This window comes from Myxine glutinosa, chromosome 11 (assembly GCF_964187855.1).
Source record: "Myxine glutinosa chromosome 11, kmMyxGlut1.1, whole genome shotgun sequence".
Classification (NCBI taxonomy): domain Eukaryota; kingdom Metazoa; phylum Chordata; class Myxini; order Myxiniformes; family Myxinidae; genus Myxine; species Myxine glutinosa.
The window spans coordinates 3,736,371-3,762,136 of NC_136271.1; the positions used below are offsets into that span (position 1 = coordinate 3,736,371).

Here is a 25,766-nt window from a genome sequence, read left to right on the forward strand (position 1 = left end):
TATAGGCCTTGCCAATGCATCAGGTATAAGAACATCAGTTTGTCATCAGTCGTGGTTTTATTAATCCAAATGACAATTCACTAAAACTACAGAAATAGAGCTCGGTTTATACAAGTGAGAATGGGTAAAGAGCCATCTCAATTTTAAAATGTCAAACACTCATTCACATAGGCTGCTTGCTAATTTTGCAAACACTAAATACTAATCTCGTCAACATAATTTGAGCACATGACTCAGGAATGCTAAATTTGCATCAAAATACAGTAATACCTCGCTTAGCACTCTCATAGAACGCTCCTTCATTCTGGAGCTCTTTGTCCTGTAGCAAGTTTTTCCAAAAAAAACACAAAAAACAAGTACAAAAAGTTTTAATTAAAACAAAAGCCACGTCGATGTTACACAATGCCTAGATGCAGCTGTGCCTATAACGTCGATGTTATACGCACAGGACATTCCTATTGATTCGATAACTTGATGTTATTTTTGTGCAAAGTGAAAATATATCTCGGCAATTTCCCGTGTGTGGCGACGAATTTTTTATATATCTCGGCATTTTCCTGTCTGTTATTTCAGGCGGTGTATGACTGACCATGCCGCGATTTAAAAAATATATATCTCGGCAATTTCCCGTGTGTGGCGACACGTGAACGAAGCTATGCTCCTCTCTCCACATTATTGTGACGACGTATAAATTTAATATTTCATCGTGACGATTGTCATCAAATGGACGAATTTTTAATATATCTCGGCATTTTCCCGTCTGTTATTTCGGGCGGTGTATGACTGACCATGCCGCGATTTAAAAAATATATATCTCGGCAATTTCTCGTGTGTGGCGACACGTGAACGAAGCTATGCTCCTCTCTCCACATTATTGTGACGACGTATAAAATTAATATTTCATCGTGACGATTGTCATCAAATGGACGAATTTTTAATATATCTCGGCATTTTCCCGTCTGTTATTTCGGGCGGTGTATGACTGACCATGCCGCGATTTAAAAAAAAAATATCTCAATTGACTTGAAGTTACAGGCCTTTGAGAATTCATTTCGTTCTATAAAGGGCAACTTTCATCGGATTTTCTTCACGTTTTTTTTTCAACCGAGTCTAAAACTATGTTAGCGACTGTGAAAAATGAAATGATATATCGAATTTGATTTTAAAGAAAACTGTGTGAGAGAGCAAGACACCACGGGCCTACAAAACAGGCCTCAAAGCTATGCGAGTTAATAAAATGGTGGATATTTGTTTATACTAGTACCGACTGCAAAGCCGCAATGAGCCGGCGAAGCCAAAGCCTCTTGCCACTATTTTTACCCATCACTATGGCATCAGTAGGTTAGGTAGTTGGTAGTAGGTAGGTGTAGTAGGTACCGTACCTGGTAAGACTTGGTAAAAGAGAAGAGCAGACAGTCCTCAAAAAAACATGACCTATCACCAGGGACATCTACTGCAGCATATTCCCAAAAAGAAGACAATGGTGTCACATCCGATGGCTTTACTTGGTGCAACGTAAAAACCTCTCTCAAGTTACCATGGACTGTTGTCGAATCATGTTTCAGTGATGATAGCACTGGTGGAGGTTGTACCATTTTCCCTTTCATTTCGGTTCTTGTTCTTTCTCCGTAACAGACAACAGTGCCCAAAGCAATGACGATTTAGCTTAGGAAATTTGAGCATATGATGAGAACTATTTCGAGCAGCGTATGCTTACGCGTGATTCGGTTGTTTTGCACCAACCTCGTTCCCGGCGTCGCAGACGTGTCGAGGGCGCTGGTAAGATGTCCTGTGTCGAGGGCGCTGATTGGCTGATTCGGTTCTCCGACGGCCACGAGATTTCTAAAAAATAATTCTTCGTCAATGTGAGAATATTTGACGCCGTTTTCACCGTCCGAAACGCGTAATAAGCTTGTAAATAAGATATTTTTTCAAATGCTCGAATCTCATTGGTTCTGGTCTTTGATGACGATTTTCGTTGAAGATAATGAGGTTGGTCTTAACGTATTTTAATTACTAATGAGAGGTTTCATTAGATTATGAATCAAAGAACGACGGGTGAAACAAACTCATATTGAACTTTTTCGCAATTGTTTTATGCAAACTTCCGCATCTGGTCGATGGCTGTCTCCACACTCCATCCAGTGAGTGATTTCATTTTAGAAATATTTTTGCAAATGCTCGACTCTCATTGGGTCCGGGGTTTGGTGACGCGTTTTGTTGAAGATAACCAGGCCCGTGCGGGCCGATGTTGGTCTTAAATTATTTTATTAATACATCGGAGGTGCATAAGATTGTGAATCAAACGACGACGGGTGAAAGAAACTCCTAATGAACGTTTTAAATTTGTTATGCATACTTCCGCCTCCGCCAGATGGCTGCGCCCACTGCGCTTCGGATTCTCGAGCCAAGGCATCATCAGGGTTTCAACATAATACGTACTCGTTTATTGACAACACCGGCTTCGCCTGCTATGAAGCCTCTCCCACAATGGGTGGAGCTATGGTTCCCAGAATGGGTGGAGCTTTGAGGTTTTGTCTTCTCTGCAAGAACAACAACAACAACAAGAAGAAGAACAAGACGAAGAACAACAACAATAGCAGAGGGCACTCTATGAGCAGCGTCTGCGACGCGACTAAAAATCGCTAATTCACGCTACAACATCTGTGCACCCAAATGACGTCTTGTTTGCCTCATGATGTTCCAGCATACAGCATCAAACACTTAAAACGTCGCCTCGTGGAACACTTCGGAAAAGAGGTGACAATAGCACAGGTCGAAGGCAGATCAAACGTCGTTACGCGGACTGATAGAGTAACGTCTCTTTTACATGACTCCTATGCAGAGTCAACCAGCGATGCAATTGATGATGCGGAAAACGTCGGGCTGGCAACATTGGTTGGGTCCAACATAATGCAAAATCTACACAATGTAGATCAGCCAACACATGTATACCCAGTACCATCAAGTATAGACCTTGAAAAACTAGAAGCGAGTATCCCAGAGACACTGAAACATCTCATTGCATCTATGTTCACAGAGTCCCGCACTGTACATGTGAACATTTGACAGCACGTACTTGTTGCTAGATTCAGTACAACTTTCTGAATCAAGCATATGTTAGATATAAACTTGGTACAACAACACAATATGGGGTCTCTTTGTATTTGCCTCTAATTTCATTCATAAATTAGTGGATATAAATTGTATACTCACCAGAAAGTATACATTATAACGCCCCATTGGCGGCCATTTTGAATTTCCCCCCCAAAACGTATTTCCCCATTTGTGAATTTGTGTGAATTTCTTGTGTGGCCATTTTGACTCCTAATAAGGTGTTTAAAACAAAAATATGGTTGTTATCTAAAATGTCCGGGTCAATGTCAATTTCTACTGGACTACACCTGCAATTCTGATGAAGCTTTACCACAACCTTCATCACCTGAGTTGTACCAACGTTAGTTCCTGGCATTTAAAACATCGGGGTCAAATGTGGTCGATATACATATATATTGTACACAGAGTCGAGGCTCGGGGAAGAGCACATTTCACACGAGAACAGGCACAGACCCATAAAACATTCAATAAATAAAGGGAGTGGGAGACAGGAGGGGGTGAGAGAGGAAAACACACAAGCACAACAACAGCAGAGAGCAGGGACGTCGGTAGATCTGTGGAAGGGAGGGGGCGGAGGGGGGGGGAGGAGAGGTATAAACAAATTGACACTACTAGGAATTTCAGGAATGAAATCGGAGATTGAAAGAGGTGGATTTGGGGTGTTTAACGGGGGAAGACAAGATCAAGGTTTTGGATGGGGGAAGATAAGAGATGGTGGTGAACAGCTGTTTTAAACACCTGGAGGGAGGAGTGGGATTGAAGAGAGTGAGGGAGTTTGTTCCAGAAGCGGGAGAAAAGAGGAATGAAAGAGACAAGGTGAATAGACAGCCTGATTTTGGCAGTTTAACCATAAGAGGGTTGCTAGCAGATCTTGTGCGACCTGTAGGAATATTTAGGGGACAGAGCATGGGGAGCAAGGCCAGAGAGGAGTCGGTAGAAAACAGAAAGACCACCTACCTACCTGCCTGCGGTGAGTGAGTGAAAGGCCCTCGGAGTTAACTTCATCGCAGGAGATTCCAATGATTCTGAAAGCTTTGGTTTCAACAGCGTGAAGCCGAGCTCGGTGTGAGGCAGGAGCACCGGCCCAGAGGGGGGAGCAGTATTCCATTGAGCTGCGGATGAAAGCTTTAAAAGGCTTGCCCCCCCAAAATAGGTATTTGCGTTTTTCTCAGAACCGACACACAATGATGATGAAACGTCACCTCAACCTTCATCATCCGTGATGTACCAATGTTTCTTCAAGGCATTGGAAAAATTGGAGTCTGAGTAGGTACATGGGGTGGTAGGGGTGGGGAGGGGGGGGGGGGGTTAAAATACCTTCAGTCAGTAGAGTATACTGTTTATTCTACCAGCTGAACGATTACAGGTTTGTCAATCCGTTAACCGCTCTATAAATTACAGGTTTGTCAATCTGTTAACCGCTCTATAAATTACAGGTTTGTCAATATGTTAACCGCTCAATAAATTACAGGTTTGTCAATTCGTTAACCGCTCCATAAAATACAGGATTGTCAAGGTTTGTGCTTTTACCCAAGTCATTCACGAACCTGCTGTCCATGCCTGAAGTCAAATATTTTAATACATTATTTGGTAACTGGTATCCCCACCAGATCATACTATCGTCTTCAACTAAAGAAGTATCAAACAAGCCCAGCTACAGTCCTGGCCAAAAATATTGGCACCCTTGCAATTTTTTCAAATAACACAATTTTCTCGAAAAATATGTTGAAATTGACAAAAGTATTTTGTCTCCACAATTCTTTCTTTCACTGTTAATATTACAAAACCTTTGTTTTTGATTCAGAACTTAATATATCCTTTTCAATCAGAAAATAAAAAGAAATGGCATTGACAAAATTATTGGCACCCAAGACTTAATATTTGGTAGCACAGACTTTGGACAAAATAACTGCAGTTAATCACTTGCTGTAGCCAGGAATGAGCTTCCTACACCTCTCTACTGGCAGGATGGCCCACTCCTCTTGTGCAAACTGCTCCAGTTCTCCCAGATTTGAAGGATGCCTTCTCCCAACTGCTGTTTTCGGATCTCCCCACAGGTGTTCAATGGGATTTAGATCTGGACTCATTGCTGACAACTTCAGAACAGTCCAGCGTTTTGTCTTGAACCATTCCTGGGTGCTTTTTGAAATGTGTTTTGGGTCATTGTCCTCCTGCAAGACCCATGACCTTTGATGGAGACCCAGCTTTCTGACACTGGGTTGAACATTGTGCTCCAAAATGCCTTGGTAATCTCCTGATTTCATGATGCCATGCACACATTCAAGGCACCCAGTGCAGCACAGCAGCCCCAAAACATCACTTAACCTCCTCCATGTTTGACTGTCGGGAAGGTGTTCTTTTCTTTGAAGGCTTCATTTTGTTTTCTATAAACATAGAGATGATGTGCTTTACCAATAAGCTCTAATGTGGTTTCATCTGTCCACAGGACATTCTCCCAGAAGGATTTTGGCTTGTTCAGGTGTGTTTTGGAAAACTCCAGTCGGGCTTTCTTATGTCTCTCTCTCAGCAGTGGGGTCCTCCTGGGCCTCCTACCATAGAGCCCCCTTTCATTGAGTTGGTGACGGATGGTGCGAGTTGAAACTGTCGTACCTTGTGTCTGAAAGTCAGCTTGAATCTGTTTGGCAGTTGATCAAGGTGCTTTCTCCATCATTCGAACAATCGTTCGCTGCAATCTTCGGTCAACTTTTCTCTTGCGGCCACGTCCAGGGAGGTTGGCTACAGTACCATGGGCTTTAAACTTCCTGATAACATTGCGTACGGTGGACACAGGAACATCAAGGTCTCTGAAGATGGACTTGGAACCTTGAGATTGTCCATTAAAAAAAACCAAAAAAAAAAAACCTTTAGAGGCCATTTTTCCCCCGCAAACCGGGGGTTCGCCTTTTTCGGGCACCGTGGTTGTTGTTGTTGTTTTTGTTGGTCCCCTTTTTGAAGCAATGTTTTACGGCCAGATGCCCTTCCTGCCGCCAACCCTTTTTGTCGCCTTTTACGACAAGCAGGGATTTACCAGTGAACTGGTACTCAATTAGCCGACCTCGGAAGGATGACAGGTTGAGTCAACCCTCCTGGCGTTAATTCAGCGATCGACCGGGATTCGAGCCCAGGATCCTAGGATCCTGGGCTGGCATCCTAGCCGCTAGCACAACACCAGGCTTGTGTAACATTGCATACGGTGGACACAGGAACATCAAGGTCTCTGAAGATGGACTTGGAACCTTGAGATTGTCCATTAAAAAAAACCCAAAAAAAAACCACCTTTAGAGGCCATTTTCTGGCCTCTAAACATTTCTCTTGCGGCCACGTCCAGGGAGGTTGACTACAGTACCATGGGCTTTAAACTTCCTGATAACATAGCGCACGGTGGACACAGGAACATCAAGGTCTCTGAAGATGGACCTGGAACCTTGAGATTGTCCATTTTTGGCTACAATATTGTGTCTGACCTCCTCAGGCAATTCTCTGGTTTTCTTTCTTTTATCCATGCTAATTGCGGTCCACACAGTGACACAAAACAACAGAATGACTCATTTTCTCCATTCAAACTGGTTGAATGAGTGATTTTCATATTGCAGGCACCTGCAACTCACCACAGGTGAGTTCAATTCCAAAGTAAAGGAGATTTACCTGCTTGAAATTTAATTATTTCTCACAACTTCTAAAAGGTGCCAATAATATTGTTTGGGCCATTTTAAGATTACTTTGTGGAATAAGCTAGGATTTAATAATTTTTCTCAGCTTTTTACTCCCGCCAGGGAGTAATGCATTCGATCGTGTCCGTCCGTGTGTGTGTGTGTGTGTTCGTGTGTTTGTGTGTTTGTGAACAAGATATCTGGAAAAGTTCTGAACGGATTTGGATGAAAGTTGGTGGGATGATTGCCCTTGGGATAAGGAAGAATTGATTAGTTTTTGGTGAAGCTCAGGATGTTATTCCGGATCCAGGAATTTTTTGAAGGATTGCTTACCATTGAAAGATGGGGCTCATTTTTTAAACATTATCTTCTATATATTATATATTTAACATTGTGATATGAAAATAGTTTTCATATTTGTTGTAAATGTAGTTTAAACTCGTGGTTATGCGTTAGAGCGGTGTATTTTTTTAGCAGCGTCGCCTTCAATGTTCATTTTCTTTTCTAATAAAGACATGTTCTCTCATTTTAAAACCACCAAAGTGTGTATTACGTTTCCCCGCTTCATAAAATGTATCGTTTGATACGTATAATGCTTTAAAACTGTTTTTGTTTTTTTTACCTCAGAAGAGATATCAACATTTACCTCAGCGAATGTCAATCGCATGTCAGTATTTAGACAATGTCAATGTCAGTATTTGATGAACTTATAAAGACTTAGGTGACTTATAAGTGTGGCAAGCATGTGCACGGGATTCTTCCCAGAAGAATGAGTGGTCGCATTAGCTTGTACGACTTAAAATGAGCGAGTTTTGTTTTCACATTCAGGCCAGTTTTACATCCCTAAGGAATGAACCGAACGTTTTTCCTGGCTTACAATTTTATTTGAAGTCACACATGCCTCAAAATACACTCACCTATATGGAATTGAAAGCTGAATCCGAAAATGTAAGTGAAATTGCCTTGTTTTTTAAAAACATTATCTTTTATATCTATATATATATATACAAAACTAATGATAATAGCATAATATTAATGTTGTTACACAACAACATTAACACGAATAAAATCCCCCCCCTTTTTTTTTGTTTTTTTTTTTGTATACAAGATCGAGGCTCGTGAAAGAGCGAACATTAATCACACAGAAAGACAAATCGACACATAAAACATATAACATGGGCAGCGGTAGACAAGATGGGGCGAGAGGGGGAGGAACACAAACACAACATCTGAGTGCAGGGACATCGAGAGATCTGTGGGAGGGAGAGAGCTTTGGCGGGGGGGGGGGGGGGGGGGAGGAGGCATGGGAAGGGGGCGGTGTGAGAGGTATAAAACAAATAGACACTGCCGGGACTTCCAGGAAAGAAGTTGGAATTTCAAACAAGGTGGATCTAGGGTGAATTAGTGGGGGTAGAAAAGATCAAGGTTTTGGATGGGGAAAGATAAGAGATGGTGGTGAACAGCTGTTTTAAAGACCTGGAGGGAGGAGTGGGATTGAAGGGAGTGTGGGAGTTTGTTCCAGAGGCGGGAGAAAAGAGGAATGAAAGAGTGAAGGTGAGCAGAGAGCCGAGATTTCGGCAGTTTAACCATCAGAGGGTTGCTGGCAGATCTTGTGCGACCTGTAGGAATATTTGGGGGACAAAGCACAGAGAGAGCTGGGGGAGCAAGGCCGGAGAGGAGTCGGTAGAAGACAGAAAGACCACCTACCTGTCTGCGGTCAGTGAGTGAAAGGCCCTCGGAGATAGCTTCATCACGGGAGATTCCAATGATTCTGAAAGCTTTGGTTTCAACAGCGTGAAGCCGAGCTAGGTGTGAGGCAGGAGCACCGGCCCATAGGGGAGAACAGTATTCCATTGAGCTGCGGATGAAAGCCTTGTATGTGGTGAGGAGCTCAGGTGTGCCGAGGAAGGACTTCACACGACGGAGGATGCCCATTCGGCGACTGGCTTTGGAGGCCAGCTTGGAAATGTGGTTTTCCCAAGAAATATCATGGCAGATAGTGAGACCCAAAAGCTTGAGCGACAGAACTTCTTGGAGAGGATTGTTGAGAAAGTAGATGGGAGGGTTGTCCAGTCGATCTTTTCGGAGAGACATAGTAAGAGTGTGAGATTTGTCAGGATTGAAAGACATGTTCCACTTGTTTGACCAGTCTGTGATTTTGTCCAGGTCTTCAGAGAGTGAGGAGGCTGCAGACTGCTGATCTGAGGGAAGAGGAATGGAGCCACAGAGAGTGGAGTCATCAGCAAAGAGATAGAGAGGATTTTCCAGAGAGTCGGAGAGATCATTGATAAAGACCAGAAAAAGCACAGGGCCCAGAACACTGCCTTGGGGAACTCCAGCCTGAACAGGAAGGGGAGATGAGAGAAATCCATTCAGGGCCACACGTTGTCTCCGACCAGAGAGGAAGTCCGCAAGCCATGCATGGAGATTTCCATGGATACCATAGGAGGAGAGTTTGGTGAGCAGAGCTGGATGCCAGACCATATCGAAGGCACGTGATATGTCAAGGGAGACGGCTCTGATTTCCTGTTTGGCATTGAGGACCTCCATCCATTGTTGAGACAGCAGAAGCAGCATGTCCAGAGTAGAATGACCTGGTCTGAATCCAAATTTATTATCGGAGATCAAGCCATTGGAGAAGAGGAAAGATTTGATATCCGAAGCAATGATGGATTGCATGACTTTGCTGATAATTGGGAGCAGGCTGATTGGTCTGTAGTTGCAAGGATCTGTTTTTGCACCTTTTTGTGTAAAGCGGTAATGTTTGCTGATTTCCAGGATGATGGGAGATGACCTTGAGCAAAAGAGAGGGTGAAAAGAACAGAGAGAGGGTGAGATAGAGCGGCAGAGCAGGATTTAGGACCCGTGGGCTGATGCCGTCTGGTCCAGTTGCAGAATCAGTGTCGAGGTTTGACAAAAACTCCTCCACCTTGTCAGGAGAGAAGGACACAGAGTCCAGGAGCAGTTGGGTTCGACTGGGTAAGGTGGGAACAGAGAGAGATGGGTTTGGGACACAAGATTTTGAGGCAAACACAGAGTTGAGGCATTCGGCTTTGTCACGTGCAGTGTCAACTGTGTAGCCGTTTGAGGTAAGGGAGGGGATGGAGGGGGAACAAACACCAGAAACGGATTTGACCAGATGCCACCAGGATTTGGAGGAAGGAGACAGGTTTGAAAGTTCATTCTTGAGTGTGGAGAGATAGTGCTTCCTGGCACTCCTGAGGGTAGACACACACTTGTTCCGAGCTTGGTGGAAGGAACTGAGATTGCCTTCAGTTGGATTAGCCTTCCAAGAGGCAAAGGCAAGTTGTTTCAGGGCAACTGCCTCACCACAAGATTCAGTGTAGCATGGACGGGAGGAAGGGTAAGACAACTGAAGACGAGATGGGATAAATCTGTGCATGAGAGAGAGCAGTTTACTTTGGAAGAATTGATGTCAGAGGCAGTGGAGATGGGAGACCAGTCCAGATGATTGATGGCTGCTTGAAGACCGTGCCAGTCGGCCTGAGTGAAATGCCAGACTCGGCGACGCTGAGGAGGCTCTCTGAGAATGGCCAGAGAGATGTCCACTTTAACAAGCACATGATCAGAAGAACCGATTGGGGCAGAAGAAGAGCAGCAGACATTAGCAGGGAAGTTTGTCATAACCAAGTCTCGAAGAGAAGATACACCATTGGGTGAGATCCGGGTCGGGAAATTGACAGATTGTGTCAATCCCAGTGAGTCGCACAAGTCCTTTGCTGAGGTGCCATGGCTGATGCAAGAGGTACCCACACCCAGCCAGCTGGCATGATGACAGTTGAAGTCGCCACATATGAGGAAGAGAGAGTTGGGATGAGTGGATAGAAGTTGGTCCATGTTGTCAGACAGTGAAATGTAAATGGAGTCATCACTGTTTGGAGGACGGTACAAAACACATATGAACAAAAGGTGGGAGCGGAGAGGAAGCCGTAGCCAGAGGTACTCCTGGGGGTGAGGTGGAGAGAGGGCAGTGCAAGGAGAGTAAGGAAGAGAGTTTTTGATAAAGATAGCCACCCCACCTACAGCCAGGACGAGGCTCAGGTCTATCATACCGAAGGAGGGAGTAACCAGGAAGAGATATTAAGGAATCAGAGACATCTTGAAGGAGGAAAGTTTCTGTTAAGCAGATCAAGTCTGCATTGTCAGAAGCAACCTGTATGGAGAGATTAGTCAGGTTTGAGCGAAGGCCCCGGATGTTTGAGGTCCTTCCCTCCCTCCCTCCCCAAGGGGTATTCCTCCCTCCCTCCCTCCCCAAGGGGTAATTCCTCCTTGGCCAAACACTGTGTAAACATGTATGAATAGCTTATTGTGCCGTTTACGAAGGAGCACCCCCTACCAGAAGTTGTTGTTGTTTTGTATGCAACCTGGTGTTGCTGGTTGCATCATCTCTCTGGAAGTGCGTTTGTGCCGCTGATGCAGTGCCCCAATTACCAGTGAACCTCCGTATATAATTGATGTGCATAACTTATCGTATTGTTATGTCGGGTGGGGTAGTGATATGTAGAGCCAGATAGATCTGTGTAGGTAGGTATTCGTCTGTCGCAGGAAGGAATCTGACCTTGTAATAAGTTCTTCATGTGTCGGCGTTTTGTCAGGTAAGAGTATACTTGTGAGCATACCAGGATGTTCGAGTGATAAGTAGCGTTGGGAATCCATCATTGCTTCAGATATGAAATCTTTCCTCTTCTCCAATGGCTTGATTTCTGATCATCAATTTGGTTTCAGACCTGGACACTACTCTGGACATGCTGCTTCTGCTTTCTCAACAATGGATGGAGGTCCTCAATGCCAAACAGGAAATTAGAGCAGTCTCCCTTGACATATCACGTGCCTTCGATACGGTCTGGCACCCCGCTCTGCTCACCAAACTCTCCTCTTTAGGTATCCATGGAAATCTCCACGCATGGCTGGCGGACTTCCTCTCTAGTCGTAGTCAACGTGTGCCCCTGAATGGGTTTCTCTCATCTCCTCTTCGTGTTCAGGCTGGAGTTCCACAAGGCAGTGTTCTGGGCCCTGTGCTTTTTCTTGTCTTCATCAATGATCTCTCTGACTCTCTTGAAAACCCTCTGTATCTCTTTGCTGATGACTCTACTCTCTGTCGCTCCATTCTTCATCCCTCAGATCGGCAGTCTGCAGCCTCCTCACTCTCTGCAGACCTGGACAAAATCACAGACTGGGCAAACAAGTGGAACATGTCTTTCAATCCTGACAAATCTCACACTCTTACGATGTCCCTCCGAAAAGACCGACTGGACAACCCTCCCATCCACTTTCTGAATAATCCTCTCCAAGAAGTTCTGTCACTCAAGCTTTTGGGTCTCACTATCTGCCATGATCTTTCCTGGGAAAACCACATTTCAAATCTGGCCTCCAAAGCCAGTCGCCGACTGGGCATCCTCCATCGTGCGAAGTCCTTCCTTGGCACACCTGAGCTCCTCACCACATACAAGGTTTTCATCCGCAGCTCAATGGAATACTGCTCTCCCCTCTGGGCTGGTGCTCCTGCCTCACACCTAGCTCGTCTTCACGCTGTTGAAACCAAAGCATTCAGAATCATTGGAATCTCCCGCGATGAAGCTAACTCTGAGGGCCTCTCACTCACTCACCGCAGGCAGGTTGGTGGTCTTTCCGTCTTCTACCGACTCCTCTCTGGCCTTGCCCCCCCAGCTCTCTCTGGGCTCTGTCCCGCAAATATTCCTCCAGGTCGCACAAGATCTGCCTGCAACCCTCTTATGGTCAAACTGCCAAAATCAAGACTCTCTGCTCACCTTCACTCCTTCATTCCTCTTTTCTCCCGCCTCTGGAACAAACTCCCTCACTCTCTTAAATCCCACTCCACCCTCCAGGTCTTTAAAACAGCTGTTCACCACCATCTCTTATCTTCCCCCATCCAAAACCTTGATCTTTTCTACCCCCGCTAATTTCACGCCAATTCCACTTTTTTGAAATACCAACTTCTGTCCTGGAAGTCCTTGGTGTCCTTGTGTTTTATGCTTCTCCCTCCCCCCCCCCCCCTTCCCACGCCTCCTCCCCCCAAGCCCTCTCCCTTCCACACATCTCCCTGTTCTCAAATGTTGTGTTTGTGTGCTTCCCCTTCTCTCCCCATCTTGTCTTCCGCTCCCTCTTTTTATATATTTTGTTTGTCTGGTTGATTTGTTTGTGAAGTAAATGTTAGCTCTTTCACGAGCCTCGATTCAGTAAACAACAAAAAAACAAACAAACAAAAAAAATCTGGTACTCAATTTGCCGAAGGATGACAGGCTGAGTCAACCCCCCGGAGTTAATTCAACGATCGACCAGGATTCGAACTTCGGATCCCAGGATCCCAAGCCAGCACCCTAACCGTGAGGCCAACACCTGGCTGCGCAAGGTGGTAAAAATATTATAAACCACAAACATGTTTGATTATCTTTTTAAACAGTCGATAATGCTGTTTAACAATGAACTGAAATAATTTTGGAGGAATCCGCACATCAGTCTGTGTTTTTCACGTCGACGAACGCACCTGATCGTAGATCTACTGTAGTTTATATACCCCACAAGGATTAACAACACGACTCTTCCTGCCTCTAACGTGGAGTTCTTCCAAGGAGTTTTTCGTGGAGTTTTTCCAAAGTTGCTTCTCATAACAAAAGTAATAATAACACTTTTGATAAAAGCACAATATTAATGATGTTACAAAACAATATCCCCACTCTCCAAGTGGGTTTGTGACTTGCAATATTTTGGGGGGGGGGGGGGGGGCAACCCCCCAGTAGACCCCTCATGGCCCGATTTTTTTTTAATGCTGTGAACAAACTTTGGTACAACACAGGTGATGAAGGTTGTTGTCAAGTTTCATCAACATTGTATGTGTAGTTTTTGAGAAGAAAGCAAATACCTATTTTGAGGGTCAAACCTGCAATTCCAGTTTCGGAGAAGAACTTGCAGGTGTTTACGGACGGACGGATGACGTGCCATCGCATAAGCTCACCTGAGCTTCGTCCCAGGTGAGATACTCATAAGGATAATATGACTCCCTGTCGCTCCCGCAGTGACCAGGTGGACTCGTGAAGAAGATTCATTGTTGATCTGATTAATTAAAACTTATGTTTCAATTTGTAAACATTCAACATGACCTCGTTTCATCATTATCATTTGAATATTCTGTACCTGTCATTTGTTGTACCTTATTTATCCAACGGTCTCATTCGTAAGAGATTCAGAGAGCAAGTGAATTGATGATGCTGTTTGAACAAACCAATTGTCGTGTTCTCGTTGGAATCAAGTGAAACTTTAACAAATGCTCGAATGTTCGGTTAATACCGTAGTTTGCAGAGAGGGCGTGTCGGTTTCGGTGATGAGTCAGTTTCGGGAAACAGAAGGTATTTAGTCACGTGGTAATTCATATAAAAACACCATCGCTCCTGAATTACAACACTCGTTCCAGTTCTGTGTTCTCATCCTCGATTGCAGGTGAGTGAGCTACATGTGAATGGATTGCAGGTGAGTGAGCTACATGTGAATGGATTGCAGGTGAGTGAGCTGCAGGTGAATGGATTGCAGGTGAGTGAGCTACATGTGAATGGATTGCAGATGAGTGAGCTACATGTGAATGGATTGCAGGTGAGTGAGCTACATGTGAATGGATTGCAGGTGAGTGAGCTACATGTGAATGTGAAATTGGTCATCGTTAGCTTTTTCAGGATGTAATAAAAAGTATGTTTTGTACCTGTTATCTATTTCTGGATAATCTGAACACCCAGATAAACACCTTTACTAAAATCAATGATTGCTGGTGAGGTCTGATGAGAATGTCGTCAAAACGTGATGATTATTATTTATTTTTTTCAGGACAAACGGTGAAAACTACCTTTTGGTGCCAACAAGGTTAGTGCCGAGTTGTGTGGATGTTCATACCCATAAACAAGCATCCTAAGGTAAAGGTATGGCAGGACTTCTTTTTACACAAATATGGCAGGACTTGGGTCGGTACAGACATGATGTGTACATTGGTAGGATGGTGGCTTAAAGGATTGTCTAAACTCTAAGGTATGAATGTTGATATAGATTGCAGGTATCCCGACTGGGTTCGAATCCCGATTCGACCATAAACTGAGAGTAGTGGCAGCTCGGTGTATTACAAAGTGCACGATCCATTGGATGAATTATAAGCTGGGTGTCCTGCCTCCTCACATTAGTTGATAGAGGTTAAAGATGGAACGTTCTGTTTCGTGATGAGTGAGGGAGTTATCGCCGGCATCCTGAATAAATTACAATTTCCTGCCCTATAGACCCTGTTACACCCTTCAGATCCTGCTCGACCCTTTACAACCCGAAGATCCGATATGTGCTTTAGAACCCCTAAGACATGTTGGACTCCATGCCACCGTTTAAGACCTTCACACCTTTAAATACCCTTTAAACCCCGAAGATCATTTTAGACCCCGAAGATCTTTAAAGACCCTCTAAGACCCTCCATTACCCACCAGAACACTAACACCGTTTAGACCCCCAAAAAACCGTTGAGACCCCTAAAACCCCTCTCAACCGCAACACCTTTAAAGACCACTAAGTCCGTTTAACACCCTACATGTCCTTTACTACCCCTAAGCCACATTAGACTCGCTTCTGTTGTTTAACACCTTTAGTCCTTCACACATGTCAGACCTTCAAATACCCTTTAAACCCCTAAGACCCTTTAGAACCCGAAGACTCCGGATATCCTTTGGACTCTTAAATACCCTTCAGATGCTTTAGAACTCTAAGACCCTGTTACACCCCTTAGAACCCTTAGACTTTTTAGATCCTCTTTTAACTTTTAGAACCATAAGATCCTATATATCCTTGAGAACCCATAAGACCCGTTTGACTCCTTTCTACTGTTTAAGTCTGGTGTTGGCTTTGCGGTTAAGGTGTTTGGCTTGTAATCTTAATGTCCTGGTTTGAGCCCGTGTCAAGCCGTTGAATTAACACCAGGTGGGTTGACTTGGCATGTCCATCTTTCTGAGGTCGGAAAAATGAGTACCAGTTGACTGGAAATGATGCAACCAGCAGCTACAGGCTGCACATGAAACCACCACCGTTTAAGACTTTCACACCTTTTAATATCCTTTAAACCCTTAACATCCTTTTAGACTCTTAAAACTCTTGGGACTGGTCTTAACAGGTCCCTTTAGACCCTGTTACTTCCTTTACAATCCTGAGACCCTTTTTTTTTTTTTTTTTTTTTTTTTTTTTTTTTTTTTGTATACAATATCGAGGCTCGTGAAAGAGCGAACATTAATCACATGAACACACAGAAAGACAAACCGACACATAAAACATAACATAGGGAGCGGTAGACAAGATGGGGAGAGAGGGGGAAGGACACAAACACAACATTTGAGAGCAGGGACCGAGAGACATGGAGACATCGAGAGATCTGAGAGAGGGCGAGGGCTTTGGGGGGGGGGGCGTGGGAAGGGGGCAGTGGGAGAGGTATAAAACATATGGACACTGCCAGGACTTCCAGGAAAGAAGTTGGAATTTCAAACAAGGTGGATCTGGGGTGAATTTGCGGGGGTAGAAAAGATCAAGGTTTTGGATGGGGGAAGATAAGAGATGGTGGTGAACAGCTGTTTTTAGAACTATAAGACAGCTTTAGAACTATAAGACCCATTAAGACCATATAGAACCCTTAAACCCTTCAAGACTCCTGAGATCCATAAGACTATTTAGAGCCTGTTACATTCTTTAGGACCCTAAGATCCTCGAGGACCCCAAAACACTTTATGACCCCAACGACCATTTATAGACCCTTTAGATCCTTCAGGCACTTAAAGACTCCCAATACCCTTTGGACCCCTAAGACCCATCAGACATCGAATACCCTTCAAAACCCAAACATCCTATAGAACCCTTTGACCGTTTGACCCCTAAAACCCCTGAATACCCATGAAACCCTTTAGACCACAAAAAACTTCTTTTTTTTGGTATACCAAGTCAAGGCTCATATAAGAGCTAACACATATAACATATAATAAAGGGAGCGGGAGAGAAGAAGGGGAGAGAGAGGGAAGCACAACAGTAGAGAACAGGGACATCGGGAGATCTGTGGAAGAGAGAGGGCTGGGGAATGGGAGGGGCGGGGGGTTGGGAGGGGGGGGGGGAGGCAGCGGTGGGTTACACAGGATAAACATTTTCAAGAAAGAAAACAGAATTTAAAGGAGGTTAATTTGGGGTGGATGAACAGGGATAGAAAAGATCAAGGTTTTGATGGAGGAAGATAAGATATTGTCATGTCCGTGGCCGGCCGATGAACACCCTCCTCGGACGAATAGCTGGACGGTCTTTAATCCGAGGCGAACTCCGAATAATGGCGGTACTTTTTGGCGTGCGCGGACGGAAGGCAGCAAGGTGCTTACCTGAACGAAGCACACGGGTTGATTCCCGAAACCCACGGACAATTAAACACATGACAAATAAAATGCAACAATAATGATTGAATGAAAGTAAACGCAAGAATAAAATTAATGTGGAGGTGAATCTAACATTTCCTAGGGTGAGACGTCTCCACTCAGACACAAAAACAGACAAAGGGGAATATAATAAAACAAAATAAAATTCCCCAAGCCGGCCGGCACTCAGCTCTGGTCCAAAATTGGTGCTTGTGGATTGTGGTGATTGGTGGTCGTCGAAACTGGTCAGGTTGGCAGTGCAGGATGAGGATGGCTGACGAAAGGACCGCGCGTCAAAGCCCCACAATGGCGCCAATCAACGACGCAAGCGCACCCCTTCCTCACGATCGAAACTGTCGACACCGTTCTCTCTCAACGTCAGCGCACCGAAGAATGCCAGCTGTTCGAGCCAGTCTGTTCGAGCGAAGGGATCAACAATGACGAAAACCTTCCCGTTCGTGCAGAAATGAGAGTCCACACCGAGAGCAGAGACGCGCTCCTCTTCTTCCTTCCCTCTCCTCCAAAGCACACACTAGCCAGAAGCGCCAGCACAACAGCGACCGACAGGGAGAAGAGCCAGACCGAGAGAGAGTCTTCTTCTTCCTGCTCTTGAACCTACCCTGCTCTCTGACGTCACTCGACCAGTCTCCGAGCTCTGTCGAAACACCCCATGTCCTCTTGACCAATGACAAAGCTCGGGGCATGGCCTACCGGTTACGATCCTTTTGAGGCGGAGTTTAGCCATCGATCGAGAGTGTTCGGCTTCTGTCAGCAATTCTGCCGCTTATTGTGGGTAAATGGAAGGTTGCTGTTGTTGTAACGAGGGTTTTATGGCCATAGCCCCCCACCCCCATGTGAAGTTACATAAATAACCTTAAGCTCCAGTTTCCCTACTTAATACATCAAAATGTCTCCTATGCGTTCACGGTCCATGCTAATACTATACAATCCTACCTTTACTGTGGTAATTTATTCTCTACCCCCAAAAACGTAACAATATTGTGGTGAACAGCTGTTTTAAAGACCTGCACGGAGGAGTGGGAGAGTGTGGAAGTTTGTTCCAGAGGTGGGGAAAAGGAGGAATGAAAGAGTGAAGGTGAGCAGAGAGTCTTTATTTTGGCAGTTTAACCAGAAGAGTGTTGCTGACAGATCTTTTACGACCTGCAGGAATATTTGGGGGACAGAGCACAGACAGAGCTGGGGGAGCTAAGCCGGACAGGAGTCGGTAGAAGACAGAAAGACCACCAACCTGCCTGCGGTGAGAGAGAAAGGCCCTTAGAATCAGGTTCATCACAGGAGATTCCAATGTTTCTGAATGCCTTGGTTTCAACCGCGTGAATCCGAGCTAGGTGTGAGGCAGGAGCACCAGCCCAGAGGGGAGAACAGTATCCCATCAAGCTGCGGATGAAAGCTCTGTACATGGTGAGAAGCTCAGGAGTGCCAAGGAAGGACTTCGCACAACGGAGGATGCCCAGTCAGCGACTGGCTTTGGAGGCCAGCTTGGAAATGTCATTTTCCCAGGAGAGATCTTGGCAGATAGTGAGACCTAAAAGCTTTAGTGAAGGAACTTCTTCGAGAGGAAATGGGAGGGTTTTCCAGACGGTCCTTTCAGACATTGTGAGAGGGTGAGATGTGTCAGGATTGAAAGACATGTTCCACTTGTTTAACCAGATTTTATCCAGGTCTGCAGAGAGTGAAGAGGCTGCAGACTGCCGATCTGAGGGGTGAGATATGGAGTGATAGAGGGTGGAGTCATCAGAAAAAAGAAACAAAAAAGGAGAACCATCTTTAGAGGCCACTTTTCCCCGCAGAGCGGGGGTTGGCCAGTCATCAGCAAAAAGACAGATCAAAAATATTTTAAACCCTTTTAGACCCCAAACACACGTTAAGGCTCCATATAACCCAAAGACCCTCAATAACCCTAAGACACTTTTAGAACCTTTAGAACCCCTAAGATCCCCTTGGAACCCAAAGACCCTGAAGACCATTTTGACCCCTAAAAACGTTTAGACCCTGAAAACCGTTTAAAACCCCGTATAACATACAGACAACTGTTACGTGCTCCTCCCCAAACCCCGGTCACGGTGTACCTCCGAGCCCCCGAGAGGAGTCACGGCAGAAAGATGTGTTATTCTGTATGTCTTAGATCAATGGTGAAACCGCACCAATTGTTACCAACAAACAGGTATTGTATTAAGATCACACAAGAATAACAGTACAAAAAAACAATAGTAATCAATTGTACAACCAATATATATTTCCGATGATGGTACCATCATGTTCGTACAATATAACTCATTGTGCTCCAAGTGAGCAAAAATAAGAACATTCCCAATGTCTCTATTCCCGGCTTCAAGCCAAAGTTGGTTCCGGCTTCAAGCCAAAGTCGATCCACTCCAGTGATCGTCCGTACGATGTCGTATCGAAACCAGAATCCTGTTCGGATGACAGTCACAGTCCTGCTGCCAAAGCTGCGCAAAGGCGCCCTCAAGGCGACTGGGAATCTGGTATGGACGTTCCACGGCTCCAAATCGGTGAACCGCAGATTTCCAACTCAAAAGCCAGGTTACACACACACACCAGATTAACGTCTGAATGCGGTGAAAATGATTGAAGCGAAGTGAAAAACCTTGAGCGATGCGCAAAGCGCGCGAGTCAAAATGGCCGACGGCCCGTTCTCGAGGTGTCACGGCACTACGATGATTCTCCTCGGAATCAACCGCAAAACCTGACACGCAGGTTGATCTGTCACAGCGATAACAACTCTGTTGCAGGAATCCCTTTCCCGGGAAACCCAAAGTTCACTCGTGACCCTCGTTCGCCAATCGTTCGCTCCAGACCTCGAAGCAGCTCGGCTTCTTGTCCGACTCACTCGCTCCGCCTTCTTCCTCTCCTCTTCGTCCGGTTCCGGTTTCATTTAAAACATTAACTTTTTTTACCTTTTGAAAATAGTAATCTCTATCTCCCTTAAACGACAACAATAATAGTACATGGAATCAAAAATGTTTACAGTGGATGAAAACCACAACGGAAGTGACGAATCCGTAACACAACTAAGACCCCAAGACCTTTTGTAACCGTAAGACTCTTTAGACCCCATTACACACTTTATAACCATTCCACCCCAAAGATCCTTTTGATCTTGTTCAACCCTTTTATAACCCAATATATCCTTTAGATCGCGAAGACTCCTGTCTTCCCTTTTAGACCTTCACACCTTTCAGACATTTTAATGCCATTTATACCCCTTTGACCTTTATACCTTTTTTAGAAGTCTTAAGATCCCTTCGACCTTTGAAGACCCTTTTGACCCCAGTTAGACCTTTTGACCTTTACATATTTCAACCTTTACACCTTTTGACCATTTTAGCTTCACAGACCTTTTACCTGCTTTCATCTTTGCAGCGAGACAATTTAGATCTTTCATTCGCAATCAATGACACAAAACAAGTCCTGGTGATGGTCTGCAATCTGATTGCATGGTAATTTATCCCGTTCGTTCTCAATGTTTTTCAGGAGCGGATATGGTTGATCAAAGTCTTGAAGCAGAGCTGAAACAACTGGAATGCCACTTCACCTGGAACCTGGAAGCTTCTGTTCGAGAAGTGTCATGGTTCGAAGAAGCAATTGAATTCCAGTTGAAATACAACTCTGAAGTTTGGAATCCCGCAGCACACAACTTCCTCGCTTTCATTGCTGCAATGAAGAATAGTTGGCCTTGTGCTTTGCAGCACCTCGCTGCAGCTGAAGAAGCTTCCCGGAAGACATCCCATCAAGAAATGAGCGAACACAATTTGGTCTTGTACAGCAATTATGCCTGGGTCCATTTCCAAATGAACAACCAGCAAGAAGCCAATTGTTATCTTAAAAAAGTGCAGAAGATAAGCGGTGAAACCAAGGTTGGAGATTGTACCTCACCGGTGAATCCAGAAGTGCTGGCTGAGAAAGGCTGGACCTTGTTTCGTTGTGGGTTTGATCATTACAACAACGCTGCAATGTGTTTGAAAGAAGCATTGAAAAGTCGACCAGATCATGTCCAGTGGACTTTGGCATGTGCCATTGCATTGTGGCGTTGGGAGTTGAAATATAATCGATATGATTGTTTCAGGACAAAACCTTTGGAAGGAGAGAAACTTCTCAGGCGGACCCTTGAACTTGACCCAGAAAACAGTATGGCGTCGATACATCTGGCAATCCGTTGTCAAGCTAAACATCAAATGGAAGAGGCACATTTACACTTGGGGAAAGCCTTGCACAAGGCCTCAAACCATCCTACCATCCAGAAGTACTTTGGTCAATTTTTAGAACGTGAAGGTTCTCCAGAAAGTTTGAATGAAGCAATAAGAATCGTTCAAGATGCATTGAATACCAACCCCAACAACCCAACACTTTTGTACACTTTGGGAAAAGTTTACTATCAGAAAGCGAAACTTTTGAAAAGGGAGAGAATGGAACCAAAGACCAAACAAGGTCAAATTAAATGTTTATTGGACAAATCAATTTACTTTAACCAGCAATCATATGCTGTGTCTGAAAAGGCATTTGTAAAACCAATGTGTGATGTTGCAAGAACCTATGCTGAGGTTGGGATGATAGATCGGGCACGTAGTCTCTACAATGATCTTTTCGCTGACCAAGAACGTCTGACGTGTTCAGAAAATGTTCAGATTTTGCATGCTCAATTTGGATTGTTCCTTGAGTCACAAAATAATGTAGAAGAAGCAAAGAAGCATTTTACGTTGGGCCTTCATATGAATGAGAATCCAAATGCTGCAAACATATGCAAAAATGCACTAGAGAAGTTGTCTCGACCACGATCCTGGTTTAAAAACTCAGATGGGAGCAATCCATAATTTCCTGTTGCCTCCCCTGCCACCCATGATAATTTATGTTATTGTGGAGTAAAAGGTTTGTGGTTTACACCATGCGTTTACTCCTAAAATTGCTATTTATTTATACAAGTACACCCGCTCACTTCGGGAGGGGCAGGAAGGGTCATTCCTCTTTTGGGTATTTCGATTACAGTCGATCTATGGTCGGATCTCAAGAACATTGGGTGTGTGGTCATTTACCAAGTTTCTTGTGAAGAGATCGCCAAGTGGTTTTAGCATTTGAGCAAGCACTCCATTCAAAACCGTTAATGAACGGCTGGCTTGGCAAGCGCTAGCTAGCTGCTTGGTAAATGAGCACAACCCGGGCTTCCTCCCTTTCCGTTTCATGTTAAACAGCAGGAGCGAGTTTCAAAAGTTCGTGACGAAAAACGCTGCATTGGTGGCAGAAAGGATCATGTTATTAACCCAACCCTTGTGGGGTATGTAGAGCACAGTAGATCTTCGCTCAGTTCTGGAAGTAAAACTTACCTCACGGATGTCGGGATTCCTCCAAATTTCTTTGTTTAGTGTTATAAACAGAATTAGCGATTGTTCAAAAAGGCAATCTTTTTCTTTTTTTTCATGGATATTGCCCCAGACAAGGCATACAGCCACTCTAGGTAAGGGGCTAAGAGAAAGTGAGAAAATACAAAGATAAAGCAAAACAAAATAAAAACTAGAGATGTTCCAGGGAACCTGAACTCAACTGGTCTATATCAATATGGTTAGAATATGCATAATGGAACCACAAACTATATAGTTTATATGTGCTAAAAATATATGACAAAAATTGATTTTTCAATATGGCCGCCCTGCCGCGCCCATTTTTGGGCGTGCAACGCCCAAATGCAATCCCAAACTAGTTTACGTCTTAAATATGCTGCATAACAAGTTAGTGTATGGGTGAGCGGAGATGGCAAACCGGGTCTTACGTCCAAACACTCGTGTGGGAGGAACCAAGTTAGAAAGTCCAACAGAACATTTGCCATGAAAATATTTGTAGAAGAAACCAACAGTGGCAATTGACCAATGGTGAGAGAGGTTGAAGAGTTGAACCCATCTCCACACCAACCTAGACTAGACGGATTTATGGTAAAAGGCCATGTATAAGCTTCGAGGTGCATTTTGGGGGTAAAAGTTGGGAACCTCACTTTTTAACATAATTAGGGCATGCCGATTTGGCACGGGAACATTTGATGCGAGTACACTATCAAGCCATGGTATGGAGCAATGCTCATTGTGCCATAGCTGACCTTCCTGCACCTGTGGAAATGGGATGGAAACATGGTGATTCTGATGTCACTGAGTCCATTCCCAGAAAGTTGCCTCGAGATGATTTATTGTGCTTGCCAGAAGCAATGCAAGACTCGACACTGCAAATGTCGCTATTCAGAGTTGAGGTGCACATCAATGTGTGCCTGTCAGAAACAGTGATGATCAGACCCCTTGTATGAATTTGATGTAGCTTGGCAAAACAACATGTGTGACATTCCTGAATGTTTGTGCTTCATGGCCATGTATACTTAATTTTAGAATAAATGGTTGTATGAAACATTGTCTTATTAAAACCATTTCCCATTTTATAGTGTCCAATTTCAATATCAGTTTGATTGTCACTTTCAATATGTCGCCAACCATCATATAGACTCGACGGATTTATGAAAAGGCCATGTATAAGCTTCTCGGTGCATTTTGGGGTAAAAGTTGGGAACCTCACTTTTTAACATAATTAAGGCATACTGAATTCGATTAACCCGGTCCCCAAGCCGAATTTTGAGTTGTTCTTTTGAGTTTTGAATAAACTGCTGAAGAACTTGGGCATTGGTGAACTCACAGAGGAGACAATCAAATCTGCAGAAGCGTTCGTCTGCAGAATATATAATGTGCACAGAACAACCTCTGTTGATTCAGCACGACATATGTTGTTCTCCAAGACTGGTAATCCAGAAGCAATGTCACCGACAAGTGATGCTCTTCATTTCCATTTGATGCGAGTGCACCATCAAGCCATGGTATGGAGAAATGCTCATTGTGCTATAGCTGACCTTCCTGCACCTGTGGAAATGGGATGGAAACATGGTGATTCTGATGTCACTGAGTCCATTCCCAGAAAGTTGCCTCGAGATGATTTATTGTGCATGCCAGAAGCAATGCAAGACTCGACGCTGCAAATGTCGCTATTCAGAGTTGAGATGCACATCAATGTGTGCCTGTCAGAAACAGTGATGATCAGACCCCTTGTATGAATTTGATGTAGTTTGGCAAAACAACATGTGTGACATTCCTGAATGTTTGTGCTTCATGGCCATGTATACTTAATTTTAGAATAAATGGTTGTATGAAACATTGTCTTATTAAAACCATTTCCCATTTTATCGTGTCCAATTTCAATATCTGTTTGAATGTCACTTTCAATATGTCGCCAACCATCATATAGACAAGACAGATTTATGAATAAGGCCATGTATAAGCTTCTTGGTGCATTTTGGGGTAAAAGTTGTAAAGTTAAAGTAAAACAACTGCATGTATATACATGATATATAAATGCTTGTTCAAAGAAATTGTCCAAAAAAAGGCAATTTGGCGGCCATTTTGTTTATGCTGATTAGAAGGTCAAACACTCAACATTCGGCTTGGAAACCGGGTTAATCAAATTAACATACCGGAATTATGTTAAAAAGTGAGGTTCCCAACTTTTACCCAAAAATGCACCTCGAAGCTCATAAATGGCCTTTTCCCATAAATCTGTCTGGTCTGTCTATGAGGACGGTCTCGTAAAACACTTCCCACCCAGACTATGATATGGGGGTTCAGGCACAGGTCACTCAACACATTCAGAAGGGTAAATGGCTGCATGGTGTTTAAGGCTGACGAGAAATAAACAAATAACACACGGACAACGGTTCCATTCTGGTCAAGGTGACTTGTGATTAGATGAAGTAAACTGCGCCAGACATCTTCAACACCTCGTCTTGCTTTGTATGCAAATTGTGAAGGATCCAGTTTATGAGTTACATCTGATGTTATAAACTTCACCATCAATTTCTCCATACATTTACACAAGATGGAGGTAAGGGCAACAGGTCTATAATAATCATTGAGCTGCCTTGGGTGAACCTTTTTTGGCACGGGAATAATAATGGACTTTTTCCAACAAATAGGAACAGTGTGAGTCGCCAAAAGTAACTGAAACAATCGAGTAAAAACATTACTAAGTTCGAAACAGAACTCTTTCAGAATACAAGACTTGATGCCATCTGGACCACAATACTTCCTTTTACTCAACACCATGAAACACCTCACGACATCAGGTTCACAAATTACAGGTATGGGACACGCTCGAGTATCGAGATCCTCCCAGAGCTTCACATTTTACTTGGTTTCCTGGAACATCAAATCTCACATAAAAGTCACTCAATTCATCCACAAATTTGGAATCTGGAACATTAGTGGGCAATGTACCATCCTTGAGCCTCATTCATTCCCATCATATGCCTGAGTCCCCTCCAAGCGTTCCGAGCATCATCATCGTGTCGTTGTTCTTCAATCTCATCCTTGTTCGACCGTTTACACTTGCCAGTGACAGACCACAGTTCTTTCTTCGGCTCCCTGAGGGCGGAGTCATTCTTCTTCAGGAATGCACGCTTCTTCTTCATCAAACAGGTTTTCACTTCAGAGGTAACCCAAGG

General features: G+C 44.1%; 1 protein-coding gene across 3 annotated transcripts; it reads left to right on the forward strand.

Annotated features, from left to right (window-relative positions):
• Window positions 1–14,203: 14,203 nt before the first annotated feature.
• LOC144894221 (antiviral innate immune response effector IFIT1-like) lies at window positions 14,204–24,450 on the forward strand. 3 transcript variants are annotated; one of them, XM_078786355.1, is made up of 3 exons: window positions 14,204–14,243; window positions 14,622–14,713; window positions 20,723–24,450. In XM_078786355.1, the coding sequence occupies exon 3, from the start codon at window positions 20,731–20,733 to the stop codon at window positions 22,057–22,059; it is 1,329 nt and encodes a 442-aa protein (XP_078642481.1). In that variant the 5' UTR covers window positions 14,204–14,243; window positions 14,622–14,713; window positions 20,723–20,730; the 3' UTR covers window positions 22,060–24,450. The 3 variants fall into 3 exon arrangements, with proteins under 3 accessions (XP_078642481.1, XP_078642480.1, XP_078642479.1); XM_078786354.1 differs by having other exon boundaries at window positions 14,622–14,707; XM_078786353.1 differs by having other exon boundaries at window positions 14,210–14,243; window positions 14,622–14,657.
• The last annotated feature ends 1,316 nt before the right edge of the window (window positions 24,451–25,766 follow it).

Excerpts from the sequence above, each read along its gene's own strand:
- LOC144894221 (XM_078786355.1), top strand. The coding sequence starts at position 20,731 with ATGGTTGATCAAAGTCTTGAAGCAGAGCTGAAACAACTGGAATGCCAC.